This window comes from Zeus faber (assembly GCF_960531495.2).
Source record: "Zeus faber genome assembly, chromosome: 1".
NCBI lineage: Eukaryota > Metazoa > Chordata > Actinopteri > Zeiformes > Zeidae > Zeus > Zeus faber.
Genome location: NC_137193.1, coordinates 53908143 through 53927703, shown reverse-complemented (window position 1 = coordinate 53927703; position 19561 = coordinate 53908143). Strand labels below are relative to the sequence as shown.

The following is a 19561-nucleotide window of genomic DNA, read 5'->3' as shown; positions in this document are numbered from 1 at the left end:
GTTGAATTTGATGTAGGTTTTATATAGTATTACGTTTTAGTAGTTAAGGTAATTATTATTGTTATTATAATTATTATTATCATCATTCTTATTATTGTTATATTATTATTAGATCATTATTATCGGCATCATCAACCTCATTGATTGCTGTTGTTGTTTTCTGCCGATAGATACGTTTTAAACGTTTGTTTATATATATATAATTATTAGTAGTAGTAGTAGTATTTTTTATAAAACCAAACTTGCCTACATATCAAACTCTCAAATGCAGAATTACAATAAATATGTTTGCATTATTTTTTCGGTCATGATAAAGGGGTGTGTTTGGTTGCGAGGTCCCACACGCGCTGTGTTTTTAACTTTACAGCAAAGCACGAAAACAATGACGACGACGACGACGCCTCTTTCTCTTCGCGTAGTTCGAGCAGACGGGCCCGGCAGCTCGGCAGCCGATTGGCCTGAGCACAACAAGGCGCTTCGTGAGTGGACAGCATCCCGGAAGTAAGGGGCTTCGCAAGACCCCAGTCATCCCGCTTCGCTTCTTCCGTCGAATACTATCTTTGGCAGGTTACAGTCGTGTAGGCACAACGTTACATTTGTGGAAAAAATATGGCAGCTGACGAGAAAAGTGTGAGGATATTCCCTCAATTAATTTAGAGGAAAAACGCTATTGTAAGTTAACTTTTCTTACTTTAACAGATTGTTCGAAAATATATCTATTAATGCTGTGGACGCTAGTGGTATTGTAATGCGCCGTGACGACATAAAATAAACTATTTTGAGGGGGAACGTGAAAGCTAACGTTAGCTTAGTTGTTAGCCAACGATGCCTTGTGCGTCTGTTGGTGAAGTTAATAGATCATCGCATTTGTCACGTTAAAAAAATAAAAACAAACCCGAGCATGTTCGGGGTAGTTTCGTAATGGTTCCTACGTTAGTAATAACACAGTAAGGTTAACTTCAGCATATCGCTGTTTAGCTAGCTAGCTAGGTAGCAATAACGCCAGGTTCACTGTGGGCTCAAGCTGTTGGAGTCGGGTTAACGTTAACTATCCATTAACTATCACTTAAGCGTCGTAATATCCAAAGTGGGTGGATTGGAGTTATCCCCCAGTATTATCCACGCCTTCACCACTTTCACTGACAGATGGAAACTGTTTTTTCTAATCCCCCTGATCAAATAATCTGCTACTTTGAATATGTGGATCAGGATTGTGGAGTGGGATGGGGTTACATCGTGGAAGAAGTCGTGTTCAGTAATACAGAAACCTATCAAGTACACCCGAGGCCCGCGATAAGTCCCAGTAAAGCACCGTGTGTGGGACTGGAATGCCACATCCACTGGTTTCTGATGTGCTGCATGCCATTGTTTATACTGGATTAGCTCGACCTTGGTCTCAAGACTTTAAGTGTTGTGCATTCGCAATTCCACTCTTAATAGTTACACCATTACTTCATTTGTTGACCTTTTAGCAAATTAAATTTGACGATTGATTGGCCAGAATGGTAGAAAAAGCAGGTATCACTTTTAGATCTTTTTTTTTTTTTTGGCCCAAGGCGCACTTTTTTTTTTGTACAATGAAACACTCCCACGGCACTTAACCACTAAATCGTCAAAAACGTGTATACCTGCTTATTAATATGGCCCGCTAATAATACTCACATCTACAGTGTACTTTGAGCATGTTTTGATGAACACAGAGCTGGTATTCTGGCCAGAACTAATGAATTAGTGCAGTCTTTTGATCTTGAAACACACGAGCTATTTTACATAAAAAACAAATGCGAGTGGAATTTGAAAAATGTTCACAGCACACCTTGCAAGCGCTCATGATTAGTGGTCGAAAAAACCCCCGATCTAGAGGTTTTCTCAAACTGACAAGACCCTTGAGCAGAGAAGGCAAGTTAATTTGTATCAAACATTTCATTTCATACATAAAATGCATTATAAAAAGGCAAAGAATAATAAAAGCAGAGAAAACAAAAGCTAAAAACAGATACAGTGGACACTGTTGACCGCTAGTCATCTAAGGTCACTCCTTAACACACAGTTTGATTATTACTTAATTTGTTGACTCTTTTAAGCTAATTAAATGTGATAATTGATTGGACAGAATTGTAGAAAAAGCTGGGCACAGGTTTTGGAGCGGTAATAACAGTCCTTGGGTAATTTGTTATTTGTAAAAGGATTTTGTCTAACTGTCCATATACACAGTAACAAGTATTTTTTAGGTGTCTCTCACAAATTTCATTTTCAGATAATAAAATCACAAACGTGTTTCATTCATACAATGCTCAGCATTGGAACTTGTTAAAAGGCATACTGTTATACTACATTTATAATACAGTCTACATTTTATTTTATGATACAACACAATAATTAATTCATCAAGTAGTGCATATTGCTAGACAGTCAAAAATTACTGCCAATGAAAATGGACTGGGAATACACATTTTTCGAAGGAAATTCCTCTTAAAACCACATACTGTTGGCTTGTGATGCTGATAATTTAACTTTCATTTTACAAGTTTAACTGTAATTCACTTGACTTTTATGCCTTCTCGTATCTAGTAACGTGCATGGACTGAGGATGCTTTGTCCTGTTTTGTCCTGTTGTGTCATTTCATATGAACTATTTCACAATTGTTATTTTTTTTCAGTACAGTGCTTCAGGGATCATAGAGACATCCCAGGAAAGCATCTTCACCTTTATCTGTATTATAGAAATATCTCCATCGGCCATCATCAACATGGGAAAAACATCACTGAAAGGCAAGTATACTATTTACCGTTTTGCTCATCAATCATCAGACATTGGGCTTTGGAAGAGCAATTGGTCAGAAAAAAAACTGTCTACACTATTACAGTGATTCTAATTTTAGGCAGCTGGGCATGTGTCTGTATGCAGTACCTGTCATTTAATACGGTCGCAGAATTATCACAACCTAAAGTGGCTGTGATGGCTTGGGAGTACTTTAGTATTGTGTATTAAAGTTGTTCTTACAAATGAGTGCACTCACTTTTTATTGTAGAATCTGAAAGCACTTTTTAATTTATAGGACAAAAATGTTATTTTATCCCCAATTTTGGATTAAACCTTTGACATCTGACACTCCGTCACACCCAGTCTTAAGATATTGTTTTCTGACTGACGTCAATTTGATATATCATGTTAAGAGGTTCTGACATGAGTTTTCAGAAGTAAACCAAGTGAATGGCCTCACCTTACATAAGATCCTTTGTGAGGAATTTTGAATATGTGAGGACAAATAATTGAAATATATATGAGAATGGATTACAGGGTAAACATTTGACAGTTTAGATCAGAATATTTATTTATAAAGTGTTTTCCTTTTATTTCCAGACCACAAGGACAGCAGAAAAGAGAAACTGGGAAGGAATATTCCACCTCCAGGTCAAACTCCCTCAGCAGCTATTAAAGGTAACAGTCCATCAGCTAGTCCTATTTATGAAACTGATATTCCTGTTCAATGTGAGCCCCCAAATGTTTTCAGTGGTGCTGTTTGCCATCTGATAATGTTCTAATGTTTAATTCAGATCAGATTCTCTCAATATAGGATAAAATAAAATAAGATAAAGATACTTTATTAATCCCCAAAGAGAAATTCCAGTGTTGCAGCAGCAATGACATACATGACAAAACACACATCATTTACAAAAACACACGTTTTTGAATCTATATATATATATATATATATATATATATACATATACATACATACACCCACACACACACATATACATATATATATAGATACACACACATATGCATACGTGTATATTCATATAAACATATAAAACTACTGTACCGTATAAAAAAATAGAATAAAAAAATTATTTTACTTAGTGAAAAGTAAAATGCTACTGTATGCTGTGTTTTTACATAAATTAAATCGCAATACAAACACAAGAAAATCCAAAAAACAAGACGTTGACTGGAGCTAATGTAACAGCTACCACTAGCGCGGCGCCATCTACGTCACAACATATTTTTTCACTTGCGCTTGCTTGGTGCCCGTCACTGTGTGGCGAACGAGAAATCCTTTCCGCACACACGTTATGTGAACACCAAATTCAACGTTGTATGTCCTTGGGTCCTCACCAATACACTCACCAAGTGTAAAGTATATTGGTTGTCCAGATAATTCAAGAGTAGAGTAGGAGAAGTATAAGAATATAATCTATATTGGAGAGAGAGAAAACAGATTACTTCCTTTTATAGTTGGATATGCTTGCATTTAAAAAAAGCTTAGTTCTGGCTCAATGTTCTGCCCACATCGTTATCTAATTGGTTGAAACGTGGACGATGATGAGTAAACAACAGACTTGGTTTCCATTACTTCTCTATGTGCTTCATTGTGTTTGAGCTATAAGGGCTTATAAATATTTATTAACCTCCATTAGAAGAAGAAGAAGAATCTTCAATTGTCACACACCACACCACACTACAACACATGCACGCACGCACACACACACACACACACACACACACACATGCACATGCTTTGGATGGCGGCCGGCGAAATGAGGCCTCTGCATTTAACCCGTCCTTGGCTTGTCCTTCCTCCGGGGGCGCAGCCAGGAGCAGTGGGCAGCATTTGTGGACGCGCCCGGGGACCTGGTGACGAGTGTCCATCGCTGGTCAGACGATGATGTGTGCATGTTTTTGGTGGGGGTCCTTACTGACGTTAGGTGGAGGAAACCCCATGTAAGCACGGGGAGAACATGCAAACTCCACACAGAAAGGCTCATATTTGGGAGATAACCCCCCCAGAGCACAGTGCCAACAGCGCCCCAGGCGGGAATCAAACCCAGGACATTAGTGCTTGTATTACTGTAGATTTTTGTTTGAGCTATGAGGGCTTGTAAATACTTATTGACGTCCATTCGTGTTTGTATTATTGTAGATTTCAACACTAAAATGTTCATACTTGCTGCGGATTGGCCCCAAATATTGGTGAACTGATTACTAGTAATCGTTATCATCCCTGAAAACCATATTGGTTCATTTGTATTTTAACAAAGGATCAATTCACAAGATATTATCGCTACATTGCATCCTATAAACAAAATCAGTTATCGTCATCTAATTCTTCCAATGACATTTTTTTTCTTTGCATTTCTTTTTAGATTCCTTTAGCTGGGAGCAGTATCTTAAAGAAACATCATCTACACCTGCTCCACCCAGCTTATTTCGTCAGGTATGTGATAATTTATTGACTTATAAATTTTCTAATTTCAGTTATATTTCATTATCAGGATCACATGACATTCAGTGCAGCCCTTCAGTAAATGAAAGTTCCCAAAAGCAGATTTAAGGTTAGAAGTGGTGCAAGTCAGATGGAAAAATGGTTAAGTTGGGGAAGTAGAGCATCTCAAGCAGAGATTAAAGGCAAAAACAAAATTAAACAATTTTCAAGCATGCTTTTTGAATCTGTAGTTTGTTAGTAATAGTCAACTTTGAAGACAAATTTCAGCTCTATGAATTTCTACTAGTGCCTGCTCAAAATATAATTTCTGATTGATATTCAGGATATTAATGAGATTATTATAGAGCAGAAAAAAATAATGAATAAAACTAACGGAATAGAGGCGGGACATTTTTTGTTTTTGTTGTAACAGTGCTGTTTCTACCTCTGCAGTCTAGAGTCCCTCCCTCCAATGACTTCAAGGTAGGAATGAAGCTTGAAGCGCATGATCCACGCAATTCCACCTCTGTCTGCATTGCCACGGTGATGGGCCTGACAGGCATGCGTCTGCGTCTGCGTCTGGACGGAAGCGACAACACCAACGACTTTTGGAGGCTGGTGGACTCCTCTGACATCCAGCCCATTGGAACCTGCGAGAAGAATGGAGATATGCTGCAACCACCGCTGGGTATGTATGGAGGCTGAACTTGAGGGCAGGGATAAATTGGAATAGTGCGTCATGTGCTTTGTTAGCATACACAATGGCATATTGAAAATATTAAAATTCAAACAGAAGTTTAATTATGGCAGTGGACTGATTATCAACATGTCAGACAGTGTTGATTTTATTTCAAGCTGTCATGAATACTGCGAGGTAATCCCTCAGTAATAATTGTTGTTTTATATGTAATCATTGATAAATAATATAATAATAATAATATAATGTATGTATATGTTTCTCCTTTAAGGATTTCGGATGAACGCCTCCTCATGGCCCATGTTTCTCTTGAAAACGCTAAATGGAGCAGAGATGGCTCCAACAACCGCCTTTAAAAAAGTATGGATTCCTCACTCCAATATCAAATTGTCATACAGAGACATGTTTTATTTTCTTGCTTCCCAACATCTTTCTAATAAAATGCACATTTCCTCCATTCCAGGAGCCTCCAAGGCCTTCCCAGAACAGCTTCAAGTCTGGTATGAAGCTGGAAGCCGTGGACAAGAAAAACCCGTACCTCATCTGCCCAGCGACCATAGGAGAGGTCAAGGGTGACGAGGTCTTTGTGATGTTCGATGGTTGGAGGGGTGCCTTCGACTACTGGTGCAAGTACGACTCCCGGGACATCTTCCCCGTGGGCTGGTGCTCCATCACCAAGCACAGTCTGCAGCCACCAGGCAACAGTGGTAGGTTTTTTCCTCTAGGCGGCAGCAGAGCTCTGGGACATGGTTCTCAGACTGATGTTATTGACGTCCTAAAGCTCCCTTTACATGAATTAAGCAATGATGGAAATGATGACATCAAAACCAGAATGCGGTTCGTATATGCTATAGGAACTGCAACACGACCTTCCAAATAACTTAATCATTAGACTAACTCATCAACAGTACTATTCTGTTCTGTTTTTTTTCTCATCTAGTTTTAGAGGGGAAATTTTCCATAGTTTTTACTGCGTGTTGAAATTGATTGAGGGTTTATGGAGGTTTAGTGGAGACTACCAACCATTTGCCTTTTACTCGCTGGTAGTACTGGCTACATTTATGAGGGGCATGAGATATGAAATATATGTTGTTTAGTGTCTCGAGTACAACAGGGACCCCAACAAACACACAATACTAATGCCCTATGCACTGTATCTTGCATAACGTTTCTGCCATGTTGCATCCGATCAAGTATTATAGCTGGCACAGGCGTTAACCTATATCCAAAAGGATAAACCAAGTAGGTGGTTGTTTGCGGACTGGATCTGACGGGGGGAAAAAAGAATGTGTCGAAACATTTTGACAGCCAAGAAAGTAATTAAACGTTGACATGATGTCTTCCAGATTAAATGGGAAAACGAAAATGACAGATAGAGAAAATAAACAGACTGAACACTTCCATGACAAGCCAGTCCTCTTATTCCTATGATGCAGCTTTTCCATTTAGTCGATGGACTCGGGAGAAGGGGGGAAACCTCCATGCACAGATCACACATGATACTTCCCAGATTCCCTGTGAACTCCTTTAACTGGAAAGTAAGGGGAACGATGAGGAAGATTCATGGTCTCCTACCTGTTTACATAAAAAAGTCCTGTTTACATAAACTCCACCCTCCAGCCTGCGATGGGGCCTGAGCTGTGTCTGCGAATGAAATAGTGGTTCAACAATGTCAGCCCAAAAACACACGTGTAGAAAGGCATGTAGCCCAAGCCCTTTTAGTTTAAATCATCCTTCTCTAACCTGTTCATGTTGGAGCTTCCCCACATACTTCAACACACCCTAAATAGATTGGGAGGGGCCTAGGCACACAGTAATCCCCCCCCCAGCCCCTCCCCCCTCATCTCCACACCCCCCTGTAATGCAAATCAGTCTATGTCTGCTGAGCCCAGCTTCTCCCTCACTGTGGGCTTTGTTATGGACTTGCACTGAATTTTGGAGGACAAATTGGACTCCGTCATCTTTCTGCGGGCAGTGTTTGAGATTTCTGAGCATATCATGAACCAGAGCTGAGGAAATTGGCTGCAGCTTTTTTTTATTTCTCAGGATTTAGATCTTTTTTATTGTTGCTGTGTTTCCCGAGAACGGTGAGTTTGGCAATTCTCTTCTATAATGTGTTTTTAATCCATGCAGAGTGAACAACACCAACGTGTTTAAATGTAAAGATCCTTGCTTCCTTGATCCTTGTTCCCCCTTTGTGGACATGAAAATATGAGAAATGTTATTTTGCACATGTTAACCTAGTGTGTGCATTATAGATTTGTTATAAATTATGTATTAAGATTACTGAGGAGTCGCTATGGTGTTTTTTCGGAAGTTTCTATGCTACTTTCTCAACGCATGTAGGATGGTTTTGAATTAATTTAGTATTGCTTATTGGTATGTGATGATATTGGAATTATTTGCCATTGACCTCATTTGTTTTTATCCACTAGATGCAGGTTAACCTACCTGTTAGAGTGGTTCCACTGCAGTGTACTGTGAACTGCAGCTGTTGTTGAAATGATTTGTGATCTGTAAAAGGCTGTTAAATGCTGGCTGTAATTTCTCAAATTTGAAAATTCTTTGATAAACTAGTCTGTGTGGGCCATTTTGCTCATATAATTATTCTGTAGATCCCATAAATGCTAATCACCATGAATCACCATGCATTACCATACGACGTGGATCACTAAAGAGCAAAATAATCGAAAGTTCCGGTCTTCAACTGGTGGACTAACTCCACCGCAGTGCACCTTCCCACATCAGACATATGGGGCTATTACCCCCCAACCCCCTACCAGGAGCACTGTAGGTCATTCTGTCAAGAGGAAATGAAATCCCATATGGCTCCTAATTTGCCAGGAGCGACGGTATAGCGGGACAACTTACAGGCCCCTCTTGATGTGGATAATCTGCTCTCCTGTACCTGCGGCAGTCTGTCCCTATGAAAAGAAGGGAATGATGGCTTATGTAATTATTGACAGCACCCGGCGGTCTCACATCTCACATGTTAGGTCTAAGAGGGCCTCAGCTTGGAGGACATTAGATGTTAACCCAATTTCCACAACACTCTATACTTTACCTTTGTTTTCAAAAACAAAGCAGCAAAAGTACTAGCACGTGTATTTTTTGCCTGGTCACAACAACCCGCTGACCTGTGCGGATCTTTGTTCCATAAGAAAGTAATTCCTATCAAAGCCCCTTTTTGCTGGCTGTGCCCTGGCCCCAGGGCAGCTTATGCTGCTCTCCAGAGAAATTACCCATAAGGGCTAAATAATGTATAAACTACAATAGTGTATTTACACACCCACTGTATGACCCTGCCCTTTAGAAAGCAGATCTGTAGTGTATTTCCAAAATATGTAGATGTTTGGGAGTCACAAATCATTTTTGTTATGAAATTGCTGTGTCACAGTTTCTAATTTTCTCTATAAGGTAGTTAAGAATTTCCTCATAACTGATACCTGTTTGCATATATTTCCACTTCAAATACTTCTGGTCCAGATTTATTTTATATTCTAACTACCTAGAAATGTACTTATCATTGACTAGTTTTTGTTATGAGAGGCCTTTGCATCTTTTGTATTACTAAAAAGGATTTCCCAAGAGGAAGTTACATTTCTTCCCTAGGGCTAGTTAATGAGTCTTTCAAGTCATATTTAAGATTTTCAGAGCTGCCAGCTGTTTCAAAAAGCAGTTTCTGCTTCCTCTGTGCCAATTTGCTCTTTTATACATTGTTGTTACAGTCACCCTGCCAAAGAACCCGCAGGCTGTGTCTGCGTCACCCTCCAAGCCCAGCAGGCGTGCTATGCAGTCCCCTTACCGGCTCCCGAACCCCTTGCCCCCTCTTCCTGTCAGGAAGGGAGTAAGGGGGCGACGGCCCAAGAGTGAGACTATCGCCCTCCTCAAAGCTGTGGCAGAGGCCGCAGCGGCACAGAACGGCACAGCGTCTGAAAACACACAGCTCACACCCAGGTCCCACAAGAAAAGAGGCCCCAAGCCCGGGAGCAAGGTGAGATCCTGCTGAATGGTTCGTTTCTCAGCTCGGGGTATCAGACTTCCAGGTGCCCGGCAGATGCGGGGATGTGGTTAAATGTTCAGGTTGTTGTCTCCAAAAATGTCCAATCGCTCAACGGTGCTTTGTCTTCCAGAGAAAGCCCAAGGTTCTCCAAAGCGCAGCACGGCTGTCCGGCATCCAGGTGCCGAAAGAAAGTCTGGCGAGCCTCAACTCTGTCGTCTCAACAGGTAAATAACAATGAGTGTTTTGATGTGTTACGAAATAACGTGTATCATCAACCTCTGACTGAATTCTAACGGCGTTTCTCCTTATCTGTTCCTAGTTTGCGTGTATGTGAACAAGCATGGGAACTGTGGCCCCCACCTGGACAGGAAGCAGATCCAGCGCCTGCCGGACCACTTCGGCCCAGGGCCGGTGAACGGTGTGCTGCAGCAGGTTGTGCAGTCGTGCATCGACTGCATTTATCAGCCTAAAGTCCTGCTCTCCGCTCTGCAGACGCACTCGGGTGCAGGGGAGGTCGTCAGAGGTGACGCTTTCTCATATTTAATAGACGTCCGCAGCTTGTTTTTCTCCAGCAGCGTTTTAAAGTCCGGTCTTGTGTTCCAGTGCGGACGGACGGTGGAGTGCGTCTGGTCAAGCTGCCTTCAGCGTCCAGCGCTTCCTTCGTGCTTCGCTTCCTGGAGACGGTGTGTCGCCACCTGCAGTGCGACAACCTGTTCAGCAGCCAGCCGTTCAGTCAGTACATCGCCTACGACAGGACCAAGTCAGGTGAGGCCGTGGTTTGGGTCTCTGTCCTTCATTTAGGTGGAGGACATTAAGTGTTTGGCGCTGATGTCTGAGAGCAGCGCCTGACCGCCACTTATTTTTTCCCGTTGCAGTGAAAGAGGAAGTGCTGGACGCTCCGTCTTTGAGCCGCAGCAGCAAGAGGAGCCTCTCTGGGATCTCACCGCCGTACGCAGCCCCTCTGTCTCCCAAACATCTGCGCACTGATGCCCACCCTTCAGAAGGTGCTTTTCACTTTTCACACTCCACAAGTGTGGTGCACTTAAGCACTTCTATTTCTCCTTTATTCATGTTGAGTTCATTGTGATAGATTGCCTCTCTTATAGCATAGTTTACATTTACTGAAATGCTCTTTGTTTTTCCTAAAATATGCACATGAAGAACTGCATCCATGATGGGTTCAGTCCCTTTACGACTGCAAAATGCCAAAACAAAACAGTATTCTACCTATTTGTGATTCATGTTACACATGAAACATTTCTCTGCTGAGGGAGTTTATGGATCCTGTTCTGTTGTGCCGTGATGCTCAGCGTTCACCTGATATTTGAGTCTCCCTTTGAATCCTGTTGGCATTACAGCGTTGTATAATTATTATATTTTTTGATCTGTTCAAAGTGGAGAGATCTGGATATTAAAATACAGAAATTGTTGCCATATGCGAACCTTACTTGCTAGCATATTTTGTTCCCTTAACTCAGTTGTGTTGAAAAATTGTGTTTCATACATGTAGGAAACAAACTAATATAAAAGCACAGGAGGCGGGAAGCGGCACGGTGCAGACGCTGTCTGGAGGAGAAATTTAAAAAAACTCTTCTCTGAGTTAGGTTTACTGTTTTTCATTTTTCATACAAGTGAGACTTGGGGAAAAAACTAAGGGAACAAAATAATTTCAATCGTTCTCCATGAGAATATATTATATATTGCTATATTATAAGCACAAGATTTGCATATAGAGCGGCTAAGTGAGATCCGATCACAAGTGGTTACTCGACAGCTCTAAGCGGAGAGGGCGAGAGCCTCCGCCTCCTCCCTCCCGCTCCCCCTCTCCCCCTCTCTCCCTCTCTACCTCTATCCCTCTCCATCTCTCCCTCTCCACCTCTCCCCCTCCCTCCCTCCCTCCCTCTCTGCTCCAGTTTCAGAACATGGTAAACTGCACTTAGTCTGTCATCAATGTCAATCGCGATTGATGGAGCCGATTGGCGATTTAATGGTCGATCTGCCCAAACCTAGTTAAGAGAGTTGAGACAAAGGCTGCAGAAACGTTCATCAGTGGAGGACGTCCTTTGTTGTTTGTTGTTGTATTCTTCCAAATGGCAATTATTTGAATAGACCAAAATTTCCAATCCCGTCGATAAAAAGCTTCCCTCTTCACTGGGTTTCACGGACCAATCAGCATGGACGACTGATGTGGATGCCTGGATGTGTGTTGTGCTTCTCCAGCAGAGACGCTGCCCCACGAGGAGAGCAACCTAATCAAGGAGCAGCGCTACATGGACTCGGCTTCCAACTCCATGACCCCTCGACCCCAGACGGCGCGGAGCTCCTCAGAGTACCAATCCCAGAGCGCCTGTCCCTTCTACCCCAGCGGCGGCACTGCCCTGCGCCGCCTTGCCTCCAACCCGGCAGAACTCACCTCCACACAGTCGCTCAGACGAGTGGAAGGTACTCCCACAAATAGATCCCCCTCAAGTCCTCCTCCTGAGAGAACTCATTTATAGTTCATTTCAAACTGCTTCCACCCGGTCCTCCAAACTGAATGGACGGAGGGTTGACTTACTCTTTCTTTTCAAAAAGAAAGTCAACTTCAATCTTTTTATTGTTTTAGGTTGTGGTTACTTTTCAGATGGAGCCAGATGGCTGGCGTGTTCTACACTAAAAGCGGTAGTTTTCTTGTCAGGTTCCTGACATTTGGTTAAGTGATCTGACTGACATTAAGAAGATATGTGAAAAGCAAAGTGCCCTCGTACTTTCTGCTAATACTTAATGCAGAGCTATGCACATACTAAGTGTATTCACACAATGTTTACAGAGGACAGTCACTTTTCCAGGGATGGTTCTTTTATGTCTTTGAAAAGATTTGTGGTAGTTGCCGTTGTGTCCTCCACTATCTCATTGTTATGGTTGTTATTGTCCTTCTCCAGTGGCGAGCTCCACCACAGGCCCAGAGGCCCTGGCGTCTGACAGGGACGGCTCGCAGGCTCCCAGTAAGAGTCCCTCCACGTGGTCCATCGAGGAAGTGATGCAGTTTGTAAGGGACGCCGACCCCTCCGCGCTGGCACCGCACGCTGAGCTGTTCAGGAAACACGTGAGTACATTCTGCTCTTGGTAACACAAAATAAAAACACATTCTACTGCTACGGACGGAAACTCACAGCGCTGGCGCCGAGGCCCTGGTCGCACCAGCGCTATGCTAGCTACATCTGCTTCATCTAGACTTCATGTAGAGTTCAGCTCGGTGAACTTTTGGCATCAACCAACTGTTCTGACCGTGATACTATTTTCTATAATTTTGCCAGAATAAACACTGCTACACAGTGAGACCCAGCATGAAATGTAGTTAACCATGAGACAGGAGGTGACAGGGTAGTTGTTATTTCTTTCATCTGTGTTGAACCGTTGCTATGTTTGGCTGCTACCAGTACCTTAGCGGAGACACTCCGAGGAATCTCACACTTCCACTGTCTGGTGTGACAGGGTCCTGGTCCTGGACCTGCTCTGTGGGAAAAGTGCATTAGAAAAGCACAAGCCGTTCCAAAGTGGTAGAACTGTATTCCATGGATTCTCAAGTGTGTCGCTCTGCTCCTGCAGGAGATAGACGGAAAAGCCCTGATGTTGCTGCGCAGCGACATGATCATGAAGTACATGGGCCTCAAACTGGGACCGGCGCTGAAGCTCTGCCACCACATAGAGCGGCTGAAACAGGGCAAAGTGTAGCGGCGCGCCACCCCCCGGCAGTAACCACTGGAAGGGCGGACATCTTCGATCCAGTTACAACGTAAACAATAAATAAAACTCCTTCAACAGTTGTAGTCGCCTCAGACTGCAGGGGCTGCTCGTCGCAGCTTCACCCCGAGGAGTGAACCCGTTACTTCATCCCGTCATCAGCGGAGAACAAACACAAAGCTGCTCACTCCGGTGACCTAATGTAATCCCAACGGAAAATAACACACGTTGTGTTTACGTTGTGCACACACAGGACGGACAGTTTTTTTCTGTTTTTTTTCTGTTGTTGTTTTTTTTAGTTTTTTTTTTTTTTTTTTTTTACTGAGATGAAAACATTTGATCCCCGTTTTGGATACCCAAAGACGGAAGAATGTTTCTTACATGTTTTTGTTAATGATGAGATCCCAGTTAATAAGGAAGTCCTGCGATACTGAAAAGCAAAGCGCTTCCTCATCTTCCGTTGAAAATGGCTGCGCTGTACAAATATTGTTATCACTTTTTCTTTATTCAGAATTCTGTCTTTCTTTGATCCCTCTGTCCAAGGATCGCTCACGCTTCTTCATTCCATTTATTTCATAAAATAAAAAAAATAAAAAAAGATATTTTAAAAAATAACCTTTTAGATGCTCAGAATGCTTGTTAAATGTACTGGCAATAAACATGGATAGTTTGCCTTTTTATTTTTTGGAAACTTGTTTTAGCTTGTTAAATGTAAAACGGGATGTGAACAACTTTGGCAGGTTGAATGTTTCGAAGAAGGACAGCCAACACAAGGTTTTGCTGCAAGTGCATTGAAATGACTGAACGGGTTACATACTCTATATATTAATATTGTATGTAAATAATGTGGTAAGAGTTGTGCAACCTGTTGTCCATTCATTTCTAAAGGCTTTATGGACGGGGGGTCATGAGTTGGATTGCCACCGACATGTTGTATTTTAATTTCTTTGTCTCCAATGAGACTAAATGGATGTAAAACTCTGAAAGTGTCCTAAGCTCTAAATCAGTTTACTCAGAAGTCATGAGTTGGATTTATTTATTTGAATTGACAGATTGTTACACAAGTGCATGTTTGTCTTTTTTTAAGGACTTTGTTTTGTTTTGTTCTAGTATTTTTTTAAATCAATCATCAACATTCGATCCTTGTGGTCCTCGAGCTTCAGTGTTGACCTCTTCAAGTTGACCTTTACAATCACTGTTAACGGCGGAAACAGAAGTGTACAGTTTTATGGGTTTAACCATGAATATCAGCAACAGAATGTAAATTTTGTAGAAAATAAATATTTTAAGAATATCATATATAAGTTAGAAATGGGGTAAAAATAATGGGTTTGGGGGACAATGTATTTCATACTGCGTTAAACTTTTTTTTTTTTTTTTTTTTATAGGTGAAATACTCCATCCACTAGACTTTGCCTTGCTTTACTTTTGACATTTCTCAGGATTATGTGGTCTTTGTTAGTGCAACCTTTTGTAGTGTACTGTTTGATATGATATACTTAAAAATAATCTTTAATATTCTTTCTGTAACCTATATTACTTACTCGTGCCATGTAATATGCAACACAGAATCAAAGTGCTGTTAATTTCCCCCCCCTTGCGTCTTCTTCTTCTAATGTATTTGAAAAATGTGTTGCAAAATGTCTCCTGTTCATTAGCTTGTTTGTAACACCAGAGGAAACGTATTGTGTTCATGCTGTTGTGTATTTTCTATTTTATAAATCAACTCTTAAGAAACGTTGGATGTGCTTTATTGACAGAGCAATTCACTGTGAATAAGTAAGTATTTAAATTAGGTAAATTATTTTGAAATGTTACCCTGCCCAATTTAAACCTTGATTTTTGCTGAAACAAAAACAGACTTTGTTTCTTCCTCTTCCAGTACATCTGGTAGCACCATAAGGCTTTTTGGTGTCTGCATTTCATTAGTGTCTCAACAGGGTAACCGATAAATTTCACATTTCTCAAATGTCATCAAACTGTAAAAAACTAAAATGAGGCTTTCGGCCATCACCGTTCTGAAGGTCTTCAACTATCGCATGCTGAAATCTTCCACATATGTCATGTTCCAGTGTGTAGTACGTTCCTGGGAAGCTGGGAGTGAAGCCTTTTTCAACAAAATGATGATGACACAGGAAAAACAGTCCATAAGAGAGCAAACCTAAATGAATGTTCATTCTAAATAAATGCTTCACTCGCAGAGGACATTATTCAAACATGTTTCTCTGAAATGTCAGCTCTATTATGTTATTGTTATATGCCCTGCGTGAAAAAATGTTGAGACGAAACATACTTTGAGCTCTTTTTCAAAATTTGAACTTCTATGCAGGAACAGTATCAATTGCAATTCATTTATAAACTACAGAGGCCTAATGATGACTTATGGGAGTTGGGTTTCTGCAGCAGTACAGTAAATATGTCTTGAAACACTCAAATGTAAACACATCACAAGCGGCTCCTCCTAGTAGCTGTGTAGATGTGTCCTTGAGCAAGACACTTAACCCCCTAACTGCTCCCCGGGCGCCACTACATGGCAGCCCACTGCTCCTAGATACCTCAGTTACTAGGATGGTGAAATGCAGAGAAATGCATCGTAGAATTGCCTCGTACTATGTGCAATGACAATTAGTTTAATAAAAAAAAAAAAAAAATCAAATAATGCCTTATGAATTCACTCACCAAACAGTTGCCAGGACACAACTTGGAAGAGGTGATCAACAAAATTGGACATCAATGCCATGACGTGGATCAAACAACTTTATTGTGGGAACACCAGCCAACCAAGCAACCAACCCCCGTAGCATGTGGGTCACTCATTTCACCACTACGCATTTATACTTTTCAATAAATCACAAGAAACCTCAGCAGATTCACTCATCTGGGAGCCTCTAATTTCACAGCCGCAATAAACAATGAACCCAGTGAACATCTTAGTCGGGCAGGTGAGGTCCCCTTGGCCCTTTTGCACCTAAAAAGAAAAGAAAAGAAAAGGCAAAGTGCACTTCATAGGATAAATAAACCCACAAATACCACAACACTCACTCACATTCACATCTGACCACAAGCTGGAATAACAGGACAGAAACAAAAAAAGTAAAACATTTAAAAAACTGTAGAAATTACATTACGTCACTTTAAGCAAATTTGTATAAATGGTACAACTTGAAAAAAGCTTTTAGAAACTGCACTTCAATCAGAGCAGACACTTTCCGCACATGAGAGTTCGGACACCGCCACCATCTTGGTTCTTTTCTTCCTCCCCAACTGAATCGGTGAACTAGTTAAGAACACTGGATCACGGTGGTTCGTTAAGATGTTAATGTACAGTCAGTACACACATGTAAAGTAGAGTATTGAGTCCTTTTATCTGCCACCTTGCAATCACATCTGCCTTTCACAATCCTACGATAATCTGGATTGGAAACTGGATTCAGTCATTGAGTAAATAATGCTATTAGGTCATTTCATTAGTTTGCACAAATATTGGTTCTTCCGCTGTGTTTGTGGTTGAATATTTACTGACTGAATATTGACGCATGGTCAATATTGGTCCCTTGTTTTCTGAAAGATTTCTGAACCAAAATGTCTGAATTAACCAACAAAAAAAAGCAATAGTCCAACAAAAATAACAGAGCGTTCACATGATATAAATAAACGTGGAATGGGTTAAAAAGTCCAAAACTGTGATTTTTGGGCAAAAAAAAAAATTGCATTTTGTATAATTCATCCGTTGAAGTGAGCCTCCTCCAGACGTTAAATACCGCTCTGCTCCGACGACAGGTGGCAACGTCAAGGACACTCGACAAGATTACGGATTGGAAACAAATGCTCGCCGGTTCCGAAGTAAAAAAAAAAAGGAAATCTGGCCAAATGTAACTTTTCAAGTTAGAAAAAAAGAAATGTCAAGTGCCGTATACAGAATCGATGTAGCTGCCACAATAAAACAGTTCTGCTGGGACATTTTAGAGTAGTGCATTATGAAACAGAAGGAACAGAGGGTGGTGAAAACACAACGCTGTCCTTTTTACCACGACGCCGGACGATCAGCTTTTCGTGAGCGTTATTTTAGGGAGGCCAGCAGCACCTGGGCCTGAGGTGCCGATTCACATAAATTAGATTAATGAACAACACAGGTGAATGCTCTTTGTCATAGCAGGATTTTTCCAAAATTATGAATTACCAGAGAGTAGTCTAGGAATGAATCACTTCCTGGGCAGAAAGGCCGTTAGTCGCTGCTTCTTAATGGGGAGAAAGTGGATTTCTTGTGAGCTGACCTTCTTCAGTTTGATGGCTCTGTTTTTATGGATCTTTTTAGGGGGCTGGTTGGGGTCCGGCTGCTCCCCTGGGGTCCTGGATTGAGCGGCGTAGAGCTGCTGGAGAGCCGCGCCCTGGCTGCCGTCCCCCTTGATGGAAAAATTCTTTGTGGACACCCCCGAGAGGCCCTTGATTTTCCCACAAAGGATGGCTGGAATGGCGTCCTTCACGGACACAATAACCTTGGCCGTCTGCGAGGCGCTCACAATCTCGAGGTTCCCCGCCGCGTTGAGCGACGCCTCGCTGCCCAGAGAGCCCGACGCACCGGGGCTGCCATCCACCAGCCACTTGTGCCTCCGGCTGAACTCCAGTGAGGCCAGACTTCCCAGCAGTTTGGAATCCACACCCTGGGCCTGGACCGGTCGCAGTACACCCAGAGATAGAGCAGCAGCAGGAGGTGCTTGACTGGACTGGAAAGTAAAAACTCTCTCACCCCCTGGAGACTTACTGGACTGAACACACTTTTTCTTTACGCCAGCTACTGAGAGGTCGAGCACGTTGTCCTGCGGACAAGGAAACTCCTGCTTTGGTTCAACCGGGCATGTTCTGTTCACGCTCATGGACAGATCTAGCGCCTCCACTTCGGCCGAGGGAAGGGCGGACGTGGCGATGCTCTGTCGATGGGAGGGCGACGTCAACGTGCTTTGAGAGAAACAAGGAGAGGTAGCGTCTTTCGTAGTCTGAGTGCTTCTACTTACAGTGCAAACTGATTTTGGCACGTTACACTTTGAGTCCTCGGACTGAGGAACGGGAATAGGGATGGGAAGAGGGATGGGGAGCGGTACGGGCAGAGGAATGACGACAGGGTAGGGGACTAGAAGGGTGGGGGGAGGCACCAGAGAGGCCAGAGGGGATGTATAGGGATGGGACAGTGGAGGAGGTTGGAAAAAGGTCGAGGTAAAAGAATCCGCCGGTGCAGACCCTGGCAAATGAAAGGTCGAGGCACCGGTCTGGGAAGAAAAGAGGTCCTGCAGGATGGCCGAAAATGACGGGTTTTGAAGTAGAGAGAGCAGGTTTGTGTCCTGGGAGTGTCCCGCCGACTTTTGGTCGGCAACGGGAGGCAGCCCTAACGTCAGAGCAGTGTTCTGACATAGGACATTGTTTTGAAGCGGCAGTGCTGGGCAGGAGGTGTTCTGCGGTAAAACAGGGGGGCTCAGGTGCTGCAGGACCTGCTGATCCAGAACCAAGGGCAGTGAAACCGGGCCTTGGCTCGTCAGGAAGCACGGTGCTGCGCCCATTTGTCCAATCTGAGCGCCAGCTGCGCCCGCCATCTGCAGCTGAATGGGCAGCATCAGCGGACTGTCCCCCAGGCAGATGGGCTGCAGGACAGTGGTGGCCATTTTCAGGGCGACCCCTCCCGGCATGTCGGCTGCTGGACTCACCACCGGAGTAGCCGGAGTGTCAGCCAGGCTCGAGAGTCCTCCCTTGGTCAGTCCATTTGAACTTACATTCCAAGAGTCTGCCGCAGGGATCCCCTTCACGTCATTTTCTACTTTATTTGCAATTTCGGCTCCAGCGCCATCAGCGTTGCATGCTTCAGTTTGTATGTTTGGTCGCGACACATTCTGATTGTCCTCCATAGTTTACGGGTAAGAGTGAGGGATGTATCTCGCT

At 42.6% G+C, this 19561-nt stretch overlaps 2 protein-coding genes across 2 annotated transcripts; one reads left to right on the top strand and one right to left on the bottom strand.

The window, feature by feature from the left end:
- The first annotated feature begins 582 nt into the window (after positions 1-582).
- LOC307242318 (sex comb on midleg-like protein 2) lies at positions 583-15364 on the top strand. Its single transcript, XM_080016734.1, has 15 exons — positions 583-672; positions 2661-2772; positions 3365-3442; positions 5152-5222; positions 5664-5898; positions 6179-6267; positions 6371-6614; positions 9636-9901; positions 10041-10134; positions 10230-10433; positions 10514-10675; positions 10786-10914; positions 12131-12352; positions 12832-12995; positions 13499-15364. Exons 2-15 carry the CDS (start codon positions 2751-2753, stop codon positions 13622-13624), a joined length of 2106 nt encoding a protein of 701 aa, XP_079872860.1. The 5' UTR covers positions 583-672; positions 2661-2750; the 3' UTR covers positions 13625-15364.
- A 2471-nt stretch (positions 15365-17835) lies between these two features.
- On the bottom strand, positions 17836-19328 carry rai2 (retinoic acid induced 2; the record flags this gene model as incomplete). The annotated part of the gene is made up of 1 exon (XM_080014658.1): positions 17836-19328. The coding sequence occupies exon 1, from the start codon at positions 19309-19311 to the stop codon at positions 17836-17838; it is 1476 nt and encodes a 491-aa protein (XP_079870784.1). The 5' UTR covers positions 19312-19328.
- Positions 19329-19561: the final 233 nt, after the last annotated feature.

Coding starts and splice junctions, on each gene's coding strand:
- LOC307242318 (XM_080016734.1), top strand. CDS start 2,751: ATGGGAAAAACATCACTGAAAG. Junction 9,902..10,040: donor GCCCCAAGCCCGGGAGCAAG/GTGAGATCCTGC, acceptor TTTGTCTTCCAG/AGAAAGCCCAAGGTTCTCCA. Junction 10,676..10,785: donor CTACGACAGGACCAAGTCAG/GTGAGGCCGTGG, acceptor TTCCCGTTGCAG/TGAAAGAGGAAGTGCTGGAC.